This window comes from Capricornis sumatraensis, chromosome 6, assembly GCF_032405125.1.
Source record: "Capricornis sumatraensis isolate serow.1 chromosome 6, serow.2, whole genome shotgun sequence".
Classification (NCBI taxonomy): domain Eukaryota; kingdom Metazoa; phylum Chordata; class Mammalia; order Artiodactyla; family Bovidae; genus Capricornis; species Capricornis sumatraensis.
The window spans coordinates 39,784,807-39,809,904 of record NC_091074.1 but is presented as its reverse complement, the minus strand read 5'-3'; the positions used below and the strand labels follow the sequence as shown (position 1 = coordinate 39,809,904).

The 25,098-nt window shown below is 35.8% G+C and overlaps 1 protein-coding gene across 1 annotated transcript in view; it reads left to right on the top strand.

Annotated features, from left to right (window-relative positions):
• The window catches only part of LURAP1L (leucine rich adaptor protein 1 like), a 49,544-nt gene extending 45,435 nt beyond the window's left edge, over positions 1-4,109 (top strand). Inside the window, exon 2 of the mRNA XM_068974118.1 lies at positions 2,900-4,109. Coding sequence (XP_068830219.1) covers positions 2,900-3,274 — 375 coding nt within the window. The 3' untranslated portion in view covers positions 3,275-4,109. The remainder of the gene's footprint in view (positions 1-2,899) is intronic.
• Positions 4,110-25,098: the final 20,989 nt, after the last annotated feature.

Here is a 25,098-nt window from a genome sequence, read left to right as displayed (position 1 = left end):
TTTCCCCTACAGTGGTTCAATGGCCTGTGAATGTTTGCTTTCAGAAGAAAAGAATTTTTTTATTTAAATAAATCATTTCATGGTCAAAGGAAGCTTTTGTTACTTCAGAGTCTACTCCCCTCTCATTCATATTGCTCAACAAAAGTGAACACTTCTTATGTGATGCAGCCACTGTGTAGCTCAGACAAAAACTGCTGGAAAAAAGTGTAAGTATGTTTTAGTCCTCCAGTGACACAGTTGCTGGGAATGTGCAGCATTATTGTCTTAAGGGCTGAACTTTCTCAGACCCTAAAATTGCGACTATTTCCCCTCCGCAAAATCAATCCATCCTTAAAACAGACCATAAGAGATGGACAAAACGTAAGACATGGCTTTTTTAAGGAACTGCAAGCTTAGCTGAAGAAACAGCTAAAAGACACAATAATAGGTAGCAACATAAGTGTACACAATTAAGGCAGATTGTCAGATACAAACTACACAGTAGAGGGTAAACAGGCCAGCAGAAGAGATACTTCATGGAAGAATTAGGACTTCAAGAATGGGGAGGATTTGGAGGGGAAAACAGTCAAGTATTTCAAGTGAAGGGAGTAACAGGGAATACGTCCAGATCTGGGCATGCGCAGGAACATTCTGACAGGACAGGGTGGGGATGTGAACAAATGCAGCTGTGATTCATTTGGGGAGCTATTGGGAAATGGGTCACACTTCCATTGCACTGTGCCTACGATGGGCACAGCATGTTTTATCGGCTACAGATGCTTAACCGAACAATTTTGTAGGACTTTGACTTCTAATTGATTTTCCTGGCTCCTCTGTGGACGTAAGCAAATTGTTGATGATTTGTAAATATTTGTTGTATTACTTGTAATTTGAACAGTATTTTGATGACTCATAGGGTGTGGGGGTAAATTCAAATATAAAAAATTGCCACAAAACCTCTTTCCCCCACACAACCTTAAAGCAAGGTCACTGAGACAACACCACAAATAGAAAACCATCTCAAGGCTTACTAAGCTCTGTTCATGAATGGCTCAGAGAAAATTGATTTTCCTTGCTGACTGCCTAAGAATTTTTGGTACACTTCTCAGAGAAGATAAGGTAGTCTCCTAAGTCACTTTATTTAATATCCTAGATAGATTAACGGGTTTAAAATTATACTTCATACTTCATACATACATACGTAAGCATTTGCGTACATATACACATGTAGTTTACCTGCAATCTTAAATCTCTGAAGTCATCCTAGAAATTTCATCTCTCCTAATGGCTATCTGTCACATTCACTCAATCCGAAGTTCCCTTTCAGAGATGGATTGTTTCCTAGAAATACATTTACAATATAAATGCATATATAAGCTTCTTTCTCTCTTCTGACTTGAGTCACTCACAACGGAGTGCCTTGGATAATTCTAGAAACACGCAAATCTGAATTCTCCTGTGTGTTCAAGAGAGAATAAGCAAGGTCCAGTCTCCTGGGTTAAAAGACCTCAGGTGAAAAAACGTGGAATTTCATTTAAACCCTGATGAATGTGACTAGGACCTCTGGTGGCTAAATCTGTCCTTGCCTCACAGTCCAGTCCACCGGAATCTCTGTAGGAACCTTATCTCTTCAATTCCAACCAGAACAAGGGCTATCTTGTAGCGTCTCTCCCCCTACTTCCTTCAGAAACACCCTTCATGTTAACAGATATTCCTGTTGAACTGAAGGGCCTACAGAGAAATTCTGCTTTGTAACTAAGAAGACAGATTTCTCTGAAGTAATTTAAAACCATCAGAAAGACTACATACCTAGAAGTCATTTAAGGGAACTGTCCCAGTCTCATATCCCAGTTTTGATTGGAGCTGCTCTTGACACATCTGAAGGAAATAATGAAATCTACAGAAAATACTTGTACACTTGATTGTGTAAAGTAGATCAGCCTCATTTATCAGCCTCTTGGATTCAGGAAATATTGAAACAATTTGGTTCCTGTTAAACATGAAAGCATTACTCAGCACTACATATTTGTCAGTATAGTCATAAAAGGTGCAGACATTTTCTGTACTCTTAATTTTTTATTTTCAGATTTCAGTTTCTTCATCTATAAAAGAGGGATAAAAATAATAATACTTAAGGCACAGGGTTATCATTGAGTTGACCAAATGTTCGCTTGCGTTTTTCCGTAACATCAAAAAACCTGAACAAACTTTTTGGCCAACGCAATATAATGCGTGTTGAGCTTTTATAAATGGTGTTTGTCACGTAATCTCGCAAAAATAGGAGCTGCTACAATGATGATGATGATTCCTTAATTTCTACAGATTCCTATCCCCCCTTCTCTCTATCCATACACATACTCTCAATTAACAAGGATAAACTATTAAATCTGAGCTTCCCTGGTGGCTCAGTGGTAAAGAATTCTGCCTGCCAATGCAGGAGACACAGGTTCAATCCCTGGGTTAGGAAGATCCCCTGGAGAAGGAAATGGCAACCCACTCTAGTATTGTTGCCTGGGAAATCACATGGATAGAGGACTACAGTCCATGGGGTCACAAAAGAGTCAGACACAGCTAAGCAACTAAAACAACAACAAACAATCTGGGCATAGAGAGAACAAGTCTCTGGACAGAATCTGTCATTCAATAGGATATTTCCAGGTAGCTTGGTGAGGGTCAGAGATGCAGTGAGAGTTTATAGTCCCTTTCAGAGCCTGTTAGGGCTGGAAGGAGGTGAGTTCTTTGAGTATGACTCCTACCCTTTGTAAGCAGTTTTCAAAAAGATCCTGTGCTCAAGTAAATTTGTATTTTATTCTCTGAATGTAAAATGATGGACTGCAGGAGGCAGAATTTAAATGACTCTGGGGTCTTTCAAGAACACAGAGTAACTGGCAGGTCTCTCCGCTCTCCCTGCCCTCCACAGGTTAACCTCAGAGCCACAGACGGGAAGCTCATGCGCCAGTTGCTCCTCATCAATGAGAGCATCGAGTCCATCAAGTGGATGATTGAAGAGAAAGCCACCATCACCAGCCGAGGCAGCAGTCTGAGTGGCAGCCTGTGCAGCTTACTGGAGAGTCAGAGCACCTCCTTACATGGCAGCTGCACCAGCCTCCATGATGGCAGTGACGGGCTAGATGGCATCTCCGTTGGGAGCTACCTGGACACTTTGGCAGATGACGTCCCAGGCCACCACACCCCCTCAGACCTGGACCAGTTCAGTGACAGTTCAGTCATAGGGGACTCACGTGCACTGTACAAGCATCCCAAATTGGATTCTGAATACTACTGCTTTGGCTAATGCCCCAGTTTTATGCATGGGATTGGTGTGCAATTAACTTGTATTTATCCTCCTTCTCCGCTGCTATATTTTTGGTGTGAATTTTTTTTTTTTTTTTAAGTACGACAACCTTTTAAAAGGAAGCTTATTTTGAATGGCTTGATGGTATTTCTATTGCTCCTAGTATTTCTCATCTGGACTGATTTCTCTTTCTCTCTTAAGTCTATTTATTACGATGATTTTTCTCCCTTCTTTCACAGTGGCACAAATAAAGTAGGGGGAAAAGAATAAGCAATAATTATATCTTTGCTTTTGTTTTCAGAGCAAGGGGTCAGGGATTACAAGATAAACTTTGCTGAATTTTACAATAAACCAAAGTCTGATAATAGTTGATTTTGTTGTCTGTATTCTTAAATGATTCAAAGGTTTGTTTTCCAGAAGACACTGAGGTTTGTTACTGTTTTTATATTAGGTTGGACAACATGCTTGGGACTAAGCTAGGCATTATTTTGAGGCCACAAGTTCCTAGTGTGAAATCAATAATACCGTCAACCACACACTTCTCATGAGAACCATTAGGAAGCCCCAACTCTATGGAATCTATTCGGTTCAACTTTGTGTTCATACTGTAGATGATCATTTTGTCACCAGTGATTCTAACTCAAGCTGTAGACAAATTTGTGTAATTAAATATATGATTCTCCCAAATTTCAAAGAATAACTGAAATTAAGTAAGAAGGTGATTAGAGGTTAAGGTGTCCTAGATTTATTGTATTCTGAGATTTTGTTGATGTTTACTATAAGCATTTTACAATTATAGGATATATAAAAACATAGATTTATACAATGGATGGATGATGGATGAATGAAGTCGGAAGTAGTATCACTATTTACTTACAAAACCTAATAGTTCCTTTCATTCTGAGAAGAATAAATAATTTCTTTGTTTTCTGGAATGACATCTGAAATATCATTCATGTAGTGAAAATTTCAATGTGATATTAATCTTCTATATTTCATTTACCTTGATGATTCCTCGTGAGTAAATATAATTGAGATTTCAAACTGTTCTCTGTAATGATATATGTTTCTGCACTAAACACTTCACAGTGTGAACCAAAAACTCTACTTGTAACTGAAAAATGGCCATACTCCAGAAATAATTTCCCCCAAATTTGCTTTGTTATTATACATATTACACACAGTCAAATTTATTATTTCCAAGTTATATATTATTCAATTTCCAATTAAGATCTACAGGGTCTATATTTCACACTGGTCCTTTTTTCATAAATTGTAGATAAAATCCTCATCAACAATCTCAAGATGTCAGGATTGTCTCCCTTCTGTGTTTGAGGAAAATGAAACACAAAGAAGGTAGGTAACTGGGTCAAATCTCCCAGTAACTGTCAAAATTGGGATTTAAACTTAAGCCTGTCTAATTCTAACGATAAAACTTGGTAATAAAACTTGGTACCTAGGGAAGTTAAATAATAAAGTGGAGATGAGAAAGCAAACTTAACCCATGACAAAAAGTGACCTATCATTTTTCTTCTAAATTAGTAGGACCTACATGCTCAAATCCTGAGGTTTTTGAGTCCATTCCTGACATCACATGTCCACAGTCAGTGTTGTTTTTATAGGCGAAGCAAGGAGTTGGCCACGTGCCAGCTATCCCCCATTTTTTTACCCCTTTCTACTTGCTTTCATTTTAAACTTTTAGTAAAGGCTGGTGGGTTGGCTATTTTGTTTGGTTTTAATGTGGAATTAAACTAAGCAACTTTTAGCACAGATTTTTTTTTTACCAGATTAAAATCCAAGAACATGCATTATGATCTAGCTGGTAGAACTAAGGCTAATGAATTTCAAACAGAGAGCAACGACATTTGTAACTATACATCTACAGCACTGCAAGAACGTGTTCAACAAGAGGGGAACGAGGAGACAGCAAAACTGTAAGAGGCATCAAGGCTAAATTCTAACCTCTTCAAAACCTGAGATTTGTCTAGAATAAGCCAGGCACAGGAAAGATGAGTTCTGTCCTCGGATCACTGTTTCACGTTGTAAATTCAATCTGACCAATTTCATTCACATGCCCCTTTTTCCAATTGTGTTCCCCTGCTCCCTGTCCATCCCAGGCCCTCTATAAATTTCATCTCTATAGAAAGGAAATGAAAAAGCCTGAATGCAATATGAATGAAATGTGCAGAACTGTTTTCATTTGTGCATCTTATTTTAAGTTATCTATAAGGAACACTGGCAGAAAACTTGAAAATGTTTTGGCTATGTAAGTTTCACGATTTTATGTACTTTACTGTAGTTCCTATTTTTCGTAGAAGATACCAAATATACAGTCTATGATTTAGACATATGGAGTCACATATAAGCCAACAATGTTGTGATAGTTGATTTTACTAAGAAGAGGGGAATATGAAGCTAAACACTAATTATTGACATATTCATTGGTCTCAAGACAATGGATGCATTTTCAAATAAATAATTCCTATAACCAATGTATGAGCTGGAATACTTGATACTTTATCTCTGTCAGCACCATGAAGAAATGAGGTAAAAAGTTAAAGTGCCTTCAAACTATTCTGCCTGCACTGAGTTGTGTTCTCCCAGAAAAAATGGGATTTTCCTCAGTTACAGTAGCCTCTACATTTTATGGATTTGGCCTGGCAACCTGCAATTCATGGGGTCGCAAAGAGTCAGACACAACTGAGTGACTGAACTGTACCGAACTGATTCCTTTTGAACTGTGGTGTTGGAGAAGACCCTTGAGAGTCCCTTGGATAGCATGGAGATCCAACCAGTCCATCCTAAAGGAAATCAGTCCTGAGTATTTATTGGAAGGACTGATGCTGAAGCTGAAACTCCAGTACTTTGGCCACCTGATGTGAAGAACTGACCGAAAAAGAATCTAATGCTGGGACAGATTAAAGGTGGAAGGAGAAGGGGATGACAGAGGATGAGATAGTTGGATGACATTACTGACTCAATGGACATGAGTTTGAGTAAACTCCAGGAGTTGGTGATGGACAGGGAGGGCTGGCGTGCTGCAGTTCATGGGGTCACAAGGAGTTGGACATGACTGAGAGACTGAACTGAATTCCAATGCTGTAACGTTTTTATACTTCATATCTGTGTATAAGTCAACTCTTTACCATAGACTACAAAATCCTATGCAGTCTTTCCCCTTTCTAGTGTCTGAACTCACCTTATACCATTCTCCACCCTCTCTCATTGTAAGCCTTATTTACATCCTTACAATTCTTTAAAAATTTCAAAATCTACACAAGTTCCTACATTAGAATCTTTGCACTTCTTATATCCTCTTTCTGAAATGTTCATCTACTGAATGTTCATAAGTCTTGGTTACCCAGTTCTTTCCAATCTCCAATCAAATGGCAAGGGATTTCTTACAAAGCACACCTAGAATATTTTGTTCTTACCCTGGTTTATTTTTCTTCATATTATCATCTGATACCTATTTTGTGTGTATATTTTGTGCTTTCTCACACTAGAATACAAGTTCTAGGAAAACAAGAACTATGTTTCATCTACCACTGCATCTCCCATCAGCTAGAAAATCTGTGTCTTACAATAGATACCAAATACATTTTTATTTTTACTGAAACAATTATTAATTTGCTGAGTGCCTTCTAGGTAACAGGCAATGACTGTTCTAGGGATTTGTGAGGCAAAAAGAAAGGTACAAACCCTGATCTCAAGAAATTCTTTTGTGTAGCATGTTTTCATGGCAGGAAATCATAATACTCACTCCCATCACCCAAAGATGACATGTCCTAATCCCTGGAACATGTGAATGCCTTACATGGAGAAAAAGAAACTTCACAAATGTGACTAAGGTAAGAATCTTGAGATGGTAAGGTGTCCCTGGATTATCCACATAGGCAAAGCTTCTAGAAGCTTCAAAAGACAAAGGAATAAATATCACCTGGAACTCTACTGACATCTTTATCTTAGCTGAGTAAGATGTATTTTGGTCTCCTGACCTCCATAATTATAAAACAATGAATTAGTGTTGTTTTAAGTCACTAAAGTCATGAAGTTTGTAGTAATTTGGTTAAGTAGCAATAGGACACTATTAAGACTTCTGTAACAAAAAGTGAGATGCTGCTGAAAGAAGTATCTAAAAATGTGGAAGTGGCTTTGAATAGTTACTGGATGAATTTTGAGGAGCATGATAGAAAAAGCCCAGATTGCTCTGAAAAGACTGTTGGTGAAAATATGGATTTTAATGACTCTGCTAGTAAAGACTTGGAAGTGAGAAGAAAAGTAAAGAAAAGCTGTATTTTCTTAGAGAATACTTAGTTATCATAAGCTGGCTCTTGAAAGGAATGTAAAAGCATTGTTGGTAAAGGCTCAAAAGGAAATGAGAAACATTACCAGAAATTGGCAGAAAGAAAATTCTGGTTATATGGAGGTGGAAAGTTTAGCAGAACTGTGTCCTACAGTTACATGGAAAGCAGAACTTTTAAGTGATGAACTTGGATATTTTTTCTGAACCCAGGAAAGTGCTGAAGATGTTGAAGATATGGCTTGGTTTCTTACTGCTTCTTATAGTAAAATGCAAGAGGAAAAAGATAAGGAAGAGGAGAGTTTAGTCAAAAGGAAGTCAGGACTTGATGAAATAGAGAGTTCTTAGCTGTCTAGATTGCAAAAGACACTACTGTTAGGAGAGTCACCGTTGAGAAAGAATGATCTAGAGGGAAAGCCAAGATTGTGTCTGGACAAGCTTTTTCTAATGCTTTAGAAAAATCCAAAGTTCTGAGTGTTCAAGCACAGTGATGTCTCTTTGAAGAGATCAGACATGTGACTGGACTAATGGATTCCCTCAACTATGTGAGCGAAAGCCAAAGATAGAGATGGAATTTTCTAAGAAAGGCCCGTGGAAGGGCTTCTTATCTAATGGAATGAATTTCTGTGACATACACAGGAGACTCATAACGTTCTTGATAATTTTATACCAGCAAATCCTTTGTTAGCTTGGACTGAAAGGAATAGAGATATCAAATTACTGCTATCCTATAAATGCCCCACCACTGTATTTTGGGAGCATATTATTTATTTCTTGAGTTTCACAGGTTTGAACATAGAGAAGAATTGTGTTTTGGGAATGGATTATACCCAAGCCACACGCATATCTGATTTAGATGATTTAGCTGAATAATGTGGGACTTCTGAGGTGATGAGATGCTATGTTGAATTGAGACATTTGGTAATGTTTAGATGGAGTGAATGAATTTTACATGTGAGATGGTTATACACTGTGAGGTCCAGAGAGCAGGCTTTGTTATGAAGTGTAATGAACCCCCAAAGATATCTACCTCCCAATTTTTAAAAACCTGTGATTATGTTACCTAATATTACCTTACTAACATAACACCTCTACCCAAGTGTCTTTCTCTGTTGTAGTTCTGTGCTTTTTTTTATTATTATTACCAAAGAAGATGGTAGATACTCAACAAGAAAGAGTTCTGGGCTGTATTATAATAGAGAATACAATAGGATGCAGCTAGGTACCCAAAATTTTCACAAATCATGTTTTAAGATAATTCATGTAGGACCAAATTCCTATTCCTTCTAATTTCATGAATAAACATGACAAATATAAACATGCCTGGGCTCCTAACAGGTGAAGTGATGCCAGTAGTAACCTCCATTCTGGGAAAATGTTCTGAAAGTCATATCTTTCTAAGAAGCACTTGGGACACGTAAGAGGGCGACTTGAACCATATTACATGAACCAGTCAGCTGTGTACTCTGTGGTCTCCTCCCTAGCACACTGGTTAATCAAGAGATAAGCCACCTTTTAAAACCAGGTTTTTAATTTCAACAATACAATTTTCATTTTCTTATTTCCTCAGTGATTCTTATGACACATTCAGAGTTACCCTTCATCTTGTGTTTACCATTTGATGGCCATTTGTTTGAAGAGCTGTTGAGCTTCAAGCACATTTTCTATACTGTCAAAATGGATATTAAGACAGTACTATTATTTCAGTAAAATGCATTTGTAGCCAATAGATTGCCTCCATTTCTTCATATTTTAAATATCACCTGAACCACAGCCCCCAGATTTTAAAACCTTCTAAAATATTTTAGCTATTTGTCTTGCTTATATAAGAGCTTATAATCTCAGGAGGAATGAAGACAATTACAATACAGTATGATAGTTGCTGAGTAAGAAGTATGGTCTAACATGGGAAGAAGTATTGGTGATTTAATGCAAAATCTGTAAAATATGTCCTTGGTAAATATCAAAAGCATATCTTAGGGACACTGATTTATTATTTGTTTTCTCATTACTGAGAGAGACATAGTATAATTCAACTATTTCTGCATAAATCTTTCTACCTTTAAATTGTGTTTAATTCAATAAAACTTAAGATAATGCTAATAAATAGATGGCTTAGAGTTTGTCAATAGATTTCTTGCTCATATAGCTTACATTTGCTACTGTTCCAAGGGGATGGATTTATTGAACAGAATCAGAATAAAAATAAAAGAGAATAAGAATACCTATTTCCATGATTACTACCAGATACTAACTACCAGAAACTGCATCTCATGGAATCAAGAATGTTTTTCTGCTGGGAGTTGTCTAATGACCATGGATACAATAGCAAACCCATGTTATTTTCAACCCAAATAAATCTTTAAATAAATTACTCAAGTTCATTCAAATAATAATGGTCAGATCGAAGATGCTAATTTAAGCATTACAGACTCCAAAACTTACAGCATGCAGGGTATAACAAAAAAATATATTATGCTTAACTCAAAATATCTTTTCTTGGCCTGAGATGTACCAAAATAAGACTTGTCTGCGTACAGTTATATTTATAGCTAACATTTTTATTACAGTCCATTATCATGCTATCTGTTTAAGTCTGGAAGACTTAAATCCAGTTTTGCAAAGAAGAAGGATTTCTCAGAGTAAGTATGGAAATATAATAGTGGTATGAAGGAAGAAGAGAGAAGGAGTTAGAATTGATTTGCACAGGGTTTTAATTCCTTGCACAGGATACAGTTTCTGCTTGGATTTTGTTGACTGGTACATCTCACACTGTTTCTATGGAACCACAGTTACCATTGTTTAAATGTTTAGTAGAGCATTCCCATAAATGTTAAACAACACTCTTTCAAAGCTTCTCACCTATTACTCTGGATTATTGTATAGCATGCTTCATCAAAGGCCTGGTCAAACCAAACCAGACCCAGTGCTAGGATCATATGACATCTACCTGTATTTATGAGTGCTAGTTAAATTCCAAACATTGCCTCACATTGGCATTCTTTCAAGTCACTAATATCCTGCCTGTTTGTCCAACGTGGGAGAAAGAATTATCAGAGCCTGCATTATTTCATTCTTTACTAATAAGGGATCATGTACCAATAGGGATATGTTGCATTCTTGATGTTTTTAGATTATTCTCAGAGTGATTTATAATTATTTTTACATCAGCCAAATCCACCTATAAATCAAATACAATTTTAGCTATTAACTCTGCATTTTTTCCCTCCGATGGAAAGGGATATATGTACGAAGTCAGAAGACCTCCTACTCCTTTATAACTGATGCATTCCAGTTCCTTGTCACTTGGCCCTCACCTCAAAGCATTATTTTTGTCTTTCTTTATTGATGATTCTTTGCAAACTTACTAGGGATGAATCTCTCAAACCATCTGACAATTTTGTCCCTCATAAAAAATGAACTGAGGTCACATATTCTGCTGGACCCTCGAAGATCTGATTTTTTTAAATCAGAGATTATATGATGATGGATCTTGAAGGGCTGTTAGAGGGCATGGAGAATAATCTATCATTTTGCAACTATGCTAAATGAAGCATTCCTGGGCAGCTTGTAACATATGATAGACAATGTGGACAAGTCTGTCTGAATTATGATTTAGAAAATGATCTGATCTTTAGAAAATGTTCTTGCTGCAAAGAATAAATGGCTTAAGTTTTTTTAAGTAAAACAAACAAAAGTAATGAATTCTACTTAAAATATTAATAACATAATACAAAAAGGGAAAAGAAAGACACTGAAGAAGTGAAATGGCATAGTCATTAACCTACAATTAAGGGATGGGACAAAAGTATAAAGACGCTGGTTTCCGAGTATTTCCTTCTGCTAATTACTCCATATATTAACTTTGAAATAACTAACTTTATTTCTTTGTGCCTCAGTTTTCTCATCTGTAAAATGGGCTTAATACAGCCTGCCCCAGAATTGTTTGGAAAGTGCTTGAAATATGACTGAACACCCAGAAATGCTTGATAAATTATGTTACTACTATTATAACAACTAGTGAAGTAAAGGAATTTGTTTAAATTGAAGAAGGAAGAAATTAAGGATGGCCTGTTATGGGGCATATAGTATAGGTACATATACTGCTGTCTGATCCAATATTATTCACAACTAAATTCTGTGTTGATAAACTCCCTCTTCCCAACAGAAGTTAAATAGCTGTCCTGGAGCTAGCCATGGTCGTGGGACAAAATTTTGTCCAATAAGTTGTAAGCAGAAATCTGACAAGAGTTTCTGGAAACCCTTTTGCTGACTTTGAGCTGTTTATATAAACCATTCCTGAACTCAGAATATTTTGAGCTTCTCACATTCTTATTTCCTATGGCAGTTGTAAAACTCTTGCAAGTAAAGGCATTAAAAGTACAACTTGCATTTTTAGGACTGTTAACACTCAATGCCAGCACTGAATTAGACAAACTGAACACAGTTGTTTTTCTTTTGCCCTAAGGGTCACGATAATACTGCTAATAAGTCTTTTTTTTAAGCCAAACAAGCTTTTGTTTTTATAGTACATGCTTTAGAGCAATAGTCAAGTCTTCAGAATGACAAGAAAATGCTGAACTCAGATTCTAGTTTTTTTCAAATTTAGCTTTTGGAAACCAATCATCTACATAGAGAATTCTTTAGACAATATTTTCTGAAACACTGTTAATTTGCTGTCTCAACTTCATGTGGAACTATGTTTTTTAGAAAAGAAAAAGGAATATCTATATTTAACTTTTTTGTTTTAGCTCCCATACACATACAGTAACAGAAAACTCTATCATTTTAGTAGATTTATTATAGAATGAAAAACAAAGCCAATATAAATATGAACAAAATTTAACATATAACTGTATCAGACCCACTTTTCCTACTAGGTTCATCCTATCAATCAGTCAGAAAACAATAGGTAACATAATGATAGCCAGTGATATCATTTATAGTCACAAGTACCACTTGTCATAGAGTACATTTAATTCAGTAAGAGTTCAGTGATTTATTTTTTGAAACCCTATCATAACTGTATCTTCTTCCAAATGCTTACTACCTATAGAACTTTGAAACACTTGTCATAGAGTACATTTAATTCAGTAAGAGTTCAGTGATTTATTTTTTGAAACCCTATCATAACTGTATCTTCTTCCAAATGCTTACTACCTATAGAACTTTGAAACATTAAAATTCTAGTGGATTTTCACTAGCTTAAATATCTGGATCTTTAACATGGATCTAGGCTTAAATATCTGCCAGTAGTTAGGATGAAAAGTTATCAAAGAGCAAGCCTGACTACTAGAGGCTTGCTCTTGAATTACTAAGAGGCATAATGCAAGTATGCCAGAATTCTAAAAGATAGGCAGATCTATGAAAATGGCTAAAATTTCATGTAGTGTGTTCTACAATGACTAACTAAGAAATGTTAAAACCCTGAGACTCTTGATGAATTTGCAAAATTAGACAAATTGAGTTTTTTTTTAATGCTTTTTGGAAAAATGAAAATATCACCAGAAAATGTGTGTGTGTTTTTTTTTAATTTGAGATCCTTACATTTGATGAGAAATATGTATGAACTCACAGACTTTGAAGGCCTTCAAATATCAATGTCAAAATTTTGCTCAGGAATGAAGAACAGAAAATAAACAATATATAGTTTTCACCACAAGATTGTATCTTAGGAGTTCTTCAGGGAAATCTGAATTACTAGTTACTGGGATCACTGTTATTTGCTAATGGGGAACTATTTAATTTTAAGTTAAACAATTCACTTTTAAATAAATACTGTGATACATTCTTTCTTTTAGTAATGCAAATAACTTCCATATTTTCACAGAGGCTTGTGTTCCTAAGAATGAAAGTCTATGGTATGTCACATTATACTTAAATTCTTTTTGAAGTAACTATAAAACATTTTTGTGTATAACTTCCCTTTAATCATAGTTATTCTATAGTTATATACTGTAACATATTCCCTTCAAGAGCTTTCTATTGCAAAATAATTCCCTTACCTTAGTATTCACACCTGCAATTTTATCTGCCCATGTTAGCTCTGCAAAATAAGAGTACTCTTCCTTCCAAATGCAAGGAGTAAAATGACTAGAACTGTCATAAAGATCTAAGGGAAAAAAACAAATAATGATTTTCTTCATCATCAAGTCAGTATTGAAGCCAATAGTACACAGTTGCAAAGCCACAAAGCATGCTCAACAACCAAAGTCAAAGGACCAGGGAGATAATCACAAAAAGACCACATTAGAAAGTAAATCCGGATACAAAGCTAAAAGTCTTTAATCTTGCCAAAGGACACCAGGGAAAGAGGTTAGGGTTCAAACAGGGAAGAGGAGTAAACTCTCACCCACTATCCAAAACACTGGGCAGTTCTAGAGAAGAGCAAAAGTGTGGCTCATGAGTGAGACAAGCTAGATAAATGAACCATGGATATGCCATGCCCACTATTCTCACCTTGAACAGGTTTGACTATAATATGAATATACCTTGAGAATACTGTATCCATGTCTTTGCTCTTCCTTCCCCACGCTCAAGAATTCCCTTCTGCTTGTCCTCTATCTATCCAAATCCATTTATCTTGAATATCTTCTTGAGGTGCAGTCACCTTTACTGCAAACCTGCAGTATTTGCTGACTGTACTGTGAGCTTTGGAACTTAAGAATTTTCTGTAATATGATGTAAGTATATGTGTATGTGAATATATATATATGTGTAAGTAATTCAATGGTAGACTCCTAAACTTTACTCCTTACTGCCTTAATGTTACATATTTCATAATTTTCATTCTTAGTATATATTCAATAGATATTTCTAGAAGAAACTTACTTGAGTTTATTTGTAAGCACTATCAAATAAAATTTCACAGTCATTAAAATCAGCAGAAAAATTATTCATACCATCAACATATTACCATTATTTAAATTGTCTTTGAGTTCAGTCACTCAGTCGCGTCTGACTCTTTGTGACCCCAAGGACTGCAGCATGCCAGGCCTCCCTGTCCATCACCAACTCCTGGAGTTTACTCAAATTCATGCCCATTGAGTCAGTGATGCCATCCAACCATCTCATCCTCTGTCTTCCCTTTCTCCTGCCTTCAATCTTTTCCAGCATCAGGGTCTTTTCCAATGAGTCAGTTCTTTGCATCAGGTGGTCAAAGTATTGGAGTTTCAGCTTCAACATCAGTCCTTCCAATGAATATTCAGGACTGCTTTCCTTTAGGGTGGACTGGTTGGATCTCCTTGCCATCCAAGGGATTCTCAAGAGTCTTTTCCAACACCACAGTGCAAAAGCCTGAATTCTTTGGCACTCAGCTTTCTTTATAGTCCTACTCTCACACCCAGGGATGGGGGAGCCTGTTGGGCTGCCGTTTATGGGGTCGCACAGAGTTGGACACAACGGAAGTGACTTAGCAGCAGCAGCAGCAGCACATCGATACACAACTACTGGAAAAACCATAGCTTTGACTAGATGGACTTTGTTGGCAAAGCAATGTCTCTGCTTCTTAATATGCTGTTTAGGTTGGTCATGACTTTTTTTCCAAGGAGTAAGCGTCATAATTTCATGGCTACAGTCACCATCTGCAGTGATTTTGGAGCCCAAAAATATAAAGTCTGTCACCATTTCCTCTGTTTCCCCACCTATTTGCCATGAAGTGATGTGACCAGATGCCATGATCTTAGTTTTTTGAATGTCTTTAATAGATGGCATTGTCTTTAATAGATGGCTAAAAAATATGAGAAGAGAAATAAAAGACATCAAAGAAAGAAACAATGGGATATTTTATAAATATTAAATTTAAGTTTAAAATACATTCAAAATTCAAAATGGATTAAAGGCTTAAATTTAAGACCTGAAACCATAAAACTTCTTGAAAAAACATAGGAAGTAAGTTCTTTAACATCTGTCTTGGTAAAAAATTTTGGCTATATTTCACCAGGCAAGGGAAACAAAAGCAAAAATAAACAAATAGGACTATATAAAACTAAAAAGCTTTTACACAGCAAAGAAAACTATTAGCAAAATCAAGCAGTCACCACTTGATGAGATAAGGTATTTGCAAACTATGTATCTGATAAAGGGTTGATATCCAAAATACATAAAAAAATGCATACAACTCAACATCAAAAAAATAACACTATTTAAAAATGGAATAGGATCCAAAGAGAAATTTTCCCAAAGAAGACATGCAGATGGCCAGTAGGCATACAAAAAAAAAAAACACTCAACATTACTAAGCATCAGGGAAATGCAAATTAAAACCACAATGAGATATCATGTCATATTTGTCAGAATGACTGTTACCAAAAAGATGACAAATTACACTTGTTGACAAGGATGTGGAGAAAAAGGCACCCTCCTGCACCACTTTTGGAAAGGTAAATTTGTGCAGTCACTACAGAAAATAATATGGAATTTCCTCAAGTAAAAACAGAACTATCATATGGTGAGCAATTCTAAATCCTGGGTATTTAATCAAAGAAAACAAAAAATTAATTAGAAAAGATATATGCATCTTATGTTCACTGCAGCATTGTTTACGATAGCCAAGATAAGGAAGCAACCCAAGTGCTATTCATCAATCAATAAATGAATGGATAAAGAAGATGTCACATATTTATACCATGGAAAATTAGCCATTAAAAAAATGAAATCTTACCATTTGTGACAGATCTAGAGGGCATTTTGAAATAAGTGTGATAAGTGAGAAAAAGACAAATACTGTGTGATTTTACTTATACATGGAATCTTAAAAAAAAAACAAAAAGAACAAACATAACAAAACAGAAACAGCGTTCTAGATACAGAGATCAAATAGGTGATTGCCAGAGGGTAAGGGAGTAGCGGGAGGGGAAAAAAAGGTGTAGGAAATTAAGAGGTACAAACTTTCAAGTTGCAAAATAAATGAGTCATGTCTATGAAATGTACAGTGTGGAGAATATCGTCAGTGAGTCTATACATTTTGAAATGTATAGAAATAAAAATTTACAGTGTTTTGTAATAGGAACTGACATAGTGTTGTAGGTCAATTATATTTCAAAATCAAACTCACAGAAAAAGAGGTTGGTCAGATTTGTGGTACCAGGGCCAGTAGGGGTGATGAGGGGGAATAAGATGAGGGAAGCCAAAAGGCACAAACTTTCAGTTATATGAAAAGTAAGTACCAGGGATGTAATACACAATATGATAAGTATAATTAAAACTGCTGTATCTGATATATGAAGGCTGTTAAGTGCTGGCTGCTCAGTCATGTCTGACTCTTTCCAACCTCATGGACTGTAGTAGCCTGCAAGGCTCCTCTTTCCATGGGATTCTCCAGGAAAGAATACTGGAGTGGGTTGCCAGATGGTAAATTCTACAAGTTCTCACTATATGAAAAAAAAAAAAATTTATTTCTTTAACTTTGTATCTATATGAGATAATAGATATGCACTAAACTTACTGTGATAATCATTTCATGATATTAGTATGTCAAGCTATACATGTTAAACTTATACAGTGCTTTATGTCAGTTATATTTCAATAAAACTGGGAAAAAATGTGAAAACAGATATAAAAGTTATCAAAGAAAGAAACAATGAGGAAGTTATATGATATTGTGATTAGCAAAGCCAAAACTACCAAATAAAAATTTTAATTAATAAATAAATTAAATGAATAAGCCAATACTTTTAAAAATATATCATTTTGTTATATACCAGAGTCATTTGAGAAATGTACCAGGAGATATAATTGACAATCAGTTCAGTTCAGTTCAGTTCAGTCTCTCAGTCGTGTCCGACTCTTTGCGACCCCATGAATCGCAGCACGCCAGGCCTCCCTGTCCATCACCAACTCCCGGAGTTCACTCAGACTCACGTCCATCGAGTCAGTGATGCCATCCAGCCATCTCATCCTCTGTCATCCCTTTCTCCTCCTGCCCCCAATATGTAAAATAATTGACAATAATTTTAGTGAGAAATTATTTGACCGAATGAAGAAATGGTAAACTTTCCAGAAAGATAATATAAAAGTTGAAAGGATGGAAAGATATTATAATGTGCAATTTTTTCCCAGTTTGTTTATTTGTTTATTTATGGAACTGTATAAGCAGGTGATACACACTGCTGCAGAAGTAAAAAAAAAAAAAAAAAGAATAATATCTAAATCAAGTAAGGAAGAATGGGTAAAAACATGAGAGAATATATTCAGCAAGGAAGAAATTTCTTACCAGACAATCAATCCCATGTGCATTATAGTGTTAGTTTTAAAAATTACCATAAGAGAGCTAGAGAAGAAAACATTTTAAATTTCAAACATTGGGATAAAAATCAGGAATTAAAATGATAAAAAAAATGTGTATTTAAAAGTTACAGCTCTGAAATTTAGAAAAAAGATAAACAGATTCAGAAAAAAACAATTGCAGCAAATAGAGTAAAAAGGATGTAATTATAGAAAGCAGCTTGACGGGAAAGCTTTTATCAATAATTTACTATTGTTTGGTGCTGGTGATGTTCATTTATGATTCATTTGAAATTATTTCAAATGAAATGTTCTATAAAACAAGATTCATTTATAATTCCATAGTTCTAAGAATCGTTATTATTGAAATCTAAGGTTTATATATTTTGATTTCATGCCGTGAAACGGTCACAAAAGAATATCTGATCTCTAGCCATGAAAAAAATTTTAAAACAGTAGTCGAAAGCTATTATCACTAAGAATTGTTTTTCTGCCCTCACCGAGAATGATTGAATTATTTAAGTTAGTGCCAAACACATAGTAGATAGTAAGTACATATTACATGAATTATAACATAAAATTATACTGCTTACAAGGAATTTTCCAGAAAGCCTTTTGTTGTTATTTGGTTAGTTTAAAAACAAGTTTATAATTTGAATTGGTATAATACAATTTTGCAATAATAATGCTGTTTACTTCTTAGACTGGCACAGTTACCATTTTGATTTGTACGTATTCACATGTGGCTCTGCTTGATTTCAGAATTAAACTCTGAGTTAAATTGGCTTTCATTGAAACCACACTTAATGTCTATTTTCAGCTGTGTATGCTTACTTTCTTTCTTCTTAACTTACAATTTAACCGCCATTTTAGTCTAAGTCAAATTCTCACAAGAGAACTGAGAACCTCCTTTTAATCCCAAGAGTTTACTAGAGTTTCTTAAATTTGTAAAGAGAAAAAATATGTTTACATACAAATAAAGGAAATGGTAGGAAGCTGATCTCTGTGTGATTTTATGAAAGAAAATATTACCCTATTTTAAGATTTCTGACAAAAAACATAAAATATACAACTAATCTATTCCAGGTCAACACTCACACTTTGAGAAGAAAAGCAAGAGAACTAGGAAGATGAGAAACAGTTTTATGAAAACAGATCTAATCTTTCAAGAGATCATTCATTCGACAAACTGTGCTCTAACTGACATGGGTGCTGTGCTGGAGGTTAAGCTAAAAAGGGAAAGGCTTAATTTGATGTTGAATATTTCACAGTCACATAAGAACAATCATAAAGTATGGTAAGTGCTATAAGAATGTGGCAGAAATCACAATAATAAAAACACAAGTATTTACCTTTCTCTCCACTCCTTCTAAGGGGTATCATTTGTAAGCAAGGCCTGATTACATGGCTATTGTATCTCACCCTCAAAGCTGTGATCCATTATATTGTATAACTAAAACTAATATAATGTTGCATGTCAATTATACCTCAATAAAAAAAGAGTGAAATTTATATTTAAGTAAATGTGAAAATTTTTGTAAAAAAGGTTTACTTCTTCATGGTGTATGTTTATATTTTTAAGCCAGCACAGAGAAAAAAATGTACCCCTAACACAATGGACCTGTCAATAATGAACTTGAAGATGAAGTGCCATTTATTAGAAACAAATTTTGCCCTTTTTAAAAAAAGAAAACTAAATGTTACTGAGATAGTACAAGTATGGCTTTCTCAAGTTAGTTTTGGATTTACTATAGCTACAATGGGCTGCAAACATTCTCCCACAAAACAAACAGCCATTCCACAAATGGCAAAGGATTAAAAAAATTTAAATGAATGTTGTTCTTTTTTTTCTAACCTTTCCTTAAAATAAGATTTGGCATTAATATTAAAAATAAGTGAATGAATAATTAAAAATGGTTTATCTCTGAAAAGAAACACAGCTTAAAAAAAAATAGGTTGTAGATACACAGAATGAAATACATCTATCACACACATAAAATTCAGAGGACATTTAGTTGACATATAGTCAGTAACTACAGACTTGTTACAACACAAATTGTTGTTATCCCATTTTCCTACACTTTCTCTATATAACATGGATCCATTTTATACTCCCAAAATATATAAATAAAATAAGAAAAATAATTTTAAAATGCTACCATTAGTATACACTAATTACTATTAGAAACCACGAGGTATATTTATTTTATTTATTTTGTGGCATGTGTTTACAACTTAAATGTCATTGTCTCATTTTACAGATAAGGAAATTATGGGGCAAGGGAAACTATATCGATGTATAATCAAGGTCATATAGCCAGTAGGCAACAGAGCTAGAAAGGGGGATCTGTTCACTTTAGCATGAAAGCCTTCTCTGTCCATTACAATAACACTGTGCTGTCATCCAAGATATAATACTATTCTAACATTGCCTGCACCGCTAGCTGGAAGTCTTCCTCACTGACACAGATCCAGCATCTGCGTATCAAGTTCATTATTGTCATCTAAAGCAGCAGCATATCCTCTTCAATTATCCATTCTACTAGCTGCATGATTATTCATATATTATGAATTTTATATGATTCACCTTCCCCATTAGTGAGTTACTGCAGCAAGGCAGATAAAACTGACTCATAGTTCAGATGTTAAAAAGAGATGGATTTTTAAGTAACTATATGCAGAGGAAGTGTATTCTGCAACGTCAGTATTCTGAAAAACAGAAGTACTATCCCTGAATTTGTCTATTTTGCAAATAAGAAATTCGGGGTTATAGCCTTTCTTAAAGCTAGCCATCTTTAGAGATGAAGCCAGTTCTCAACAATATGGGTCTTAAAGGAAGGTTTACTGTATGCCTAACCTGCCTTCACAGTATAAGCTGTCTTTTTACATTTAGCAATCTAGCACCCTAATCACAGAGTTTCCATTGTGGGGCTTTATGGAAGGCAAGTTTTCTTAGCACTCTGAATATATTGTGCCACTCTCTCTGGTATGAAAAATTCCACTGAAAATCAGCTGATAGCCTTATGGAAATTCTTCTGTATGTTAACCAGTTTCTTTCCTCTTGCTGTTTAAGAGATTATCTCTTAATATTGATTTTTTTTTTTTTTTACTTTCTCAGTGTAATGTAGATGTAGATGTTTTGATGTAGACTTCTTTGGGTTCAGCTTGTTTGGGATTCTCTGTGCTTCCTAGATCTGGATGTCTGTTTCCATGATCTGGATGTCTGTTTCCTTCCCAGGTTAGGAAATTATTAAACTACTATTTCTTCAAAAAAGTTTTCTGCCTGTTTTTCTCTTTCTTGACCCCTATAAAGTCAATGTTAGTACACTTGACATGGTCCCAGAGGTCTCAACCTACTCTCAGTTTTTAAAATTATTTTTTCTGTTATCTTGGGTGATTCCACTACTCTGTCTTCCAGATTACTATTTCATCCTTCTACAACATCTTCTGTTGATACATTCTACTCTATATTTTCATTTATAGTCATTGTAACCTTCAGCTCTAATTGATTATATTTTTTAACTCTGTTAAAACTCTTACTGTGTTCATCCAACTGCTCCTAAGTTCAGTGAACATCCTTACCTCAAACTCTTTACAGGGCAGACTGCTTATCTCTATCTCACTTAGTTCTTTTTCTGGTGTTTTGTCTTATTCCTTTGTTTGGAACATATTTCTCTGTATTCTCAATTTGCCCAATTTCCTGTTTTATTTCTATGTACTGAGCAGGTCCACTATGTGTTTTGATCTTGGAGAAGTGGCTTTATGGAATATCCTACTAGGTACAGGATCCATGAGCATGCTCCCCTCTGGCCATCAGAGCTAGATGTTCCAGGGGTACATCCAGAGTGAGCTGTATATGCTCTTCTATTGTGGCAAAGCCAATAACTAGGTATCTATAGGCGAGCGGGCCCCTAGCTCAGCAGCCTGTGAGGACCTAACTTGTGTGGTTGTTATGGGTTTGCTGGTAGGTGGAGCAGGAAACCTGGCGTTGCTGGTTTTAATTCCAGACAGTACACACCTGGGGTAGATCCAGTGGTGGGCAGGGCAGTCTATCCGAGAGGCTGGCTCTGCAGCCTAGTGGTTCATGACAGCTGCAGACCTGTTGGTAGACGGAGCATTTTACCCATGTGGCTGGCTGTGTGGCTCAGCCCTTCATGTCTACTGCAAGCCTGCTGGAGGGTGAGGCAAGCCCCTGGAACCAGCAGGCTAGACAAAGGATTCTGAAATGGTGCTTCCCAGCACTGGTGCCAGTAGTGAAAGAACAAGATCTCAGAAATGACTGCTGCCAGCGACTGCATTTCCCAGGTGAGTTCTGGCCGCCTCCTGCCTCTCTGAGGAACTCGCCAAGATCAGCACGTGGTTCTGACTCAGGCATTTTTCCAGCTGCTACATCTGCAGTTGCAGGACTCAGAGAATATGAGATTTCATGCATCCTTTCAGAATGGAGTCTCTAACAGCCCTCTGGCTCTCCTGAATGTAAGCTCTTCTGATTTCCACAAACTCTCTGAGGACTTGTCTTCATGGTGCAGAACCCTATGCTTGAGAGCTCCTTGTGGGCTTCAGATCCCTCATTCTTCAGGGAGGATTCCTGTGGTTGTGATAGTCTCACTGTGTGTGAGTCACTAAATGGGAGGTGTGGATCCTAACTGTATGACATCTCCATCCCTCCTATCCGTCACCCTGTGGTTCCTTCTTTAAATCTTTAGCTGCAGAAAATATTTCCTGTTAGTTTTCAGGTCTTTCTCATAGATAACTATCCTTGAGTGTACCCATGGGAGGTAGTGAGGTCAGGGTCGTTTGACTCCACCATCTTGATTCCCCTGCCAAAACATTTTCAATCAACAAATTTCCCTAGAAGTTTAAATCAAAGAAAAGGAGTATAATTGCCTCTAAGACAGCAACATCTCTGTATTTTGATGATATGAATGCCAGAACATCTATGTTTGTATTCATATCTAAGTGTAGGTATGGAAATAATCACAGAACTTGGATTCTGAACTCCAGTCTTCTCCTGTGTTCCTTCATAAAAAGACGTAAAAACCTCCTTTATGCACATTATGACACAATGGTAATAAAATTTAAGCTCATTGGCTGACTTCTGGCCTTGAAGACATTATGCTTAATCTGATTCACGAGAATGGAAGGAGTAGATTTAGTGTTTCTCTCAAAGATTATACATATGATTCATTTTACTCTCCCTAAACAAGACTATTCCTTTTCATTTTAAGATTTGAAAGATTCAGCCCATGTTTACAGCAAAGCTATATAGATAGATCAAATCAAATTAATATTATTTAGCTATTGGATTTTAGCATTTACTTAATTAAAAACAGGAAAACAAAAGTGTTGGTTCTTTACTTTCAAACTGTCTAAAGCTTCACCTCGAATTATGAGGTTAGAGATGTACTTTTTATTATATTGTGGCTGCTCACTTTATTTACTTTCTTACTTATTTAATAATTTTCAATACCTACTCTGAAATGCCAGACACTCTTAAAATTAACATAATATTTGAGTAACAGCAGAAAAGAATAGAAGACAAGTATATTGTGACAATAATACCATATGAACAGCTATATGAACAGCAAACACAAGAACTGTATGATAACATAATATAGTTAATGATATTAGGGATACCATCTAGGTGGGAAACTACCCCTGAAATGACTGTCACATGATTATGAATGGGGAATAAGGCAATTAACTCTTGTCTGCATAAGAATGGGTGATAGGGCTTGTAGGAATGACATTAAGCAGGATAATGTTAATTTTAGTGAAATGAGAGGCATTCAATATGTTTAGGTCTCACAATGAGGTACAAATGATGCAAAATAAGGTTACAGAGTTTGACTGGGACAAGATTATGAAAAGCCTATAGCTTAGCGAGAGTTCATAAGCATCAAAGATTTGAAATGGAGAAATTATAGTAAAACAGTAAAACAATTTTAGAATCTTATTGTCCATATAATTTTCAGATTGGCTTATGTAATGAAGACAGAGGATTCATGCAATCTTTAGCCAAAAATACCACTGCTAACAGGTTAGGGGCAATATTAAAAAGAGTGGGTCTTCCCAGGTAGCACAGTGGTAAAGAATCAGCTTGCCAATCTAGGAGATGCAAGAGACACAGGTTCAATCCTGGGGTTAGGAAGACCCCCTGGAGGAAGAAATGGCAACCCACTCCAGTATTCTTGCCTGGAGAACTCCATGGACAGAGGAGCCTAGTGGGCTATGGTCCATGGGGGTCACAAAGAGTCAGACACAACTGAGTAACTGAGCACACAGATACACATTAAAGAGAGTACTTGAGTAATCAAATAGGTAATCCATATTTAACATATGACTCTTACAGGTTTTTCACCCACCAAGTGACTTTAAATCTATGTAATATCCTTACTTTCTGCACCTGCAATTCCTCTGATTTGTGTCCTTAGGTAAGCTTTAATTTACGGAAGAAAACTATTAAAAGTCAGAAAGAATCTAGGTGTTTCTTGCAGAAGAAAAGAGGAAAAAATGAAACAAATTCATAGCTTCTACTGGGATAAGATTATTGTCAAGATAATGGCTCCTGATTTTACAACAACCTAGAAACCCTGTCTGCAGGCTTATGAACACTTTACCTTTAAGAACTCCAGAGGGCTCCTTTGTCAATAAACAAGCTATATTTTTCACAAAAAAGAACCATGCCATTTACCTGAGACATGAGGACCTGCAGATTAATACTGAGTGTCTCATGTGTCAGAATTACTTTTAAGAAGACTAAATCTAAAAGTGAGGACCCTGTGTTTTTAACATTAATTTATGAGTTTAAGAAGGTCACATGCATGCTGTTACGGTCAAAATATACAAAAAGCACATTTTCAGTTTTGAACAAGGTGAATCAAACCTAATATTGCTAAACATTGTTGATATATCTATACTATTGTCTCTTTGCGATAACAGCCAAAAGAGTTACAGATTGATACAGAAAGTAAGGCATGTTTTAATTGGAAGGCACAAATGTAAGATAAATGGATTTTTCCTGTTTGGATCCTACAGAACACTTAAAGGCAGAACTGCTGAACTCAACCAGTTTGTCTTATTAGCAGAGGACATGGCCCTTATTTTATAATCATTGTCTCATTGCTCCTTTCCACAAATATCACAATGGCACAGACTCCTGATACTTGGAATCGTTTAAGCTTGGAGAACAGCCAGTTCCGTTTATCATCTTGTATTTTCCCATGTTTCTGACCACTGGTTCCTATCCCTGAGGGACGTAAAAAAGATGTACCATGTACCGTCACAGTCAGCCTGA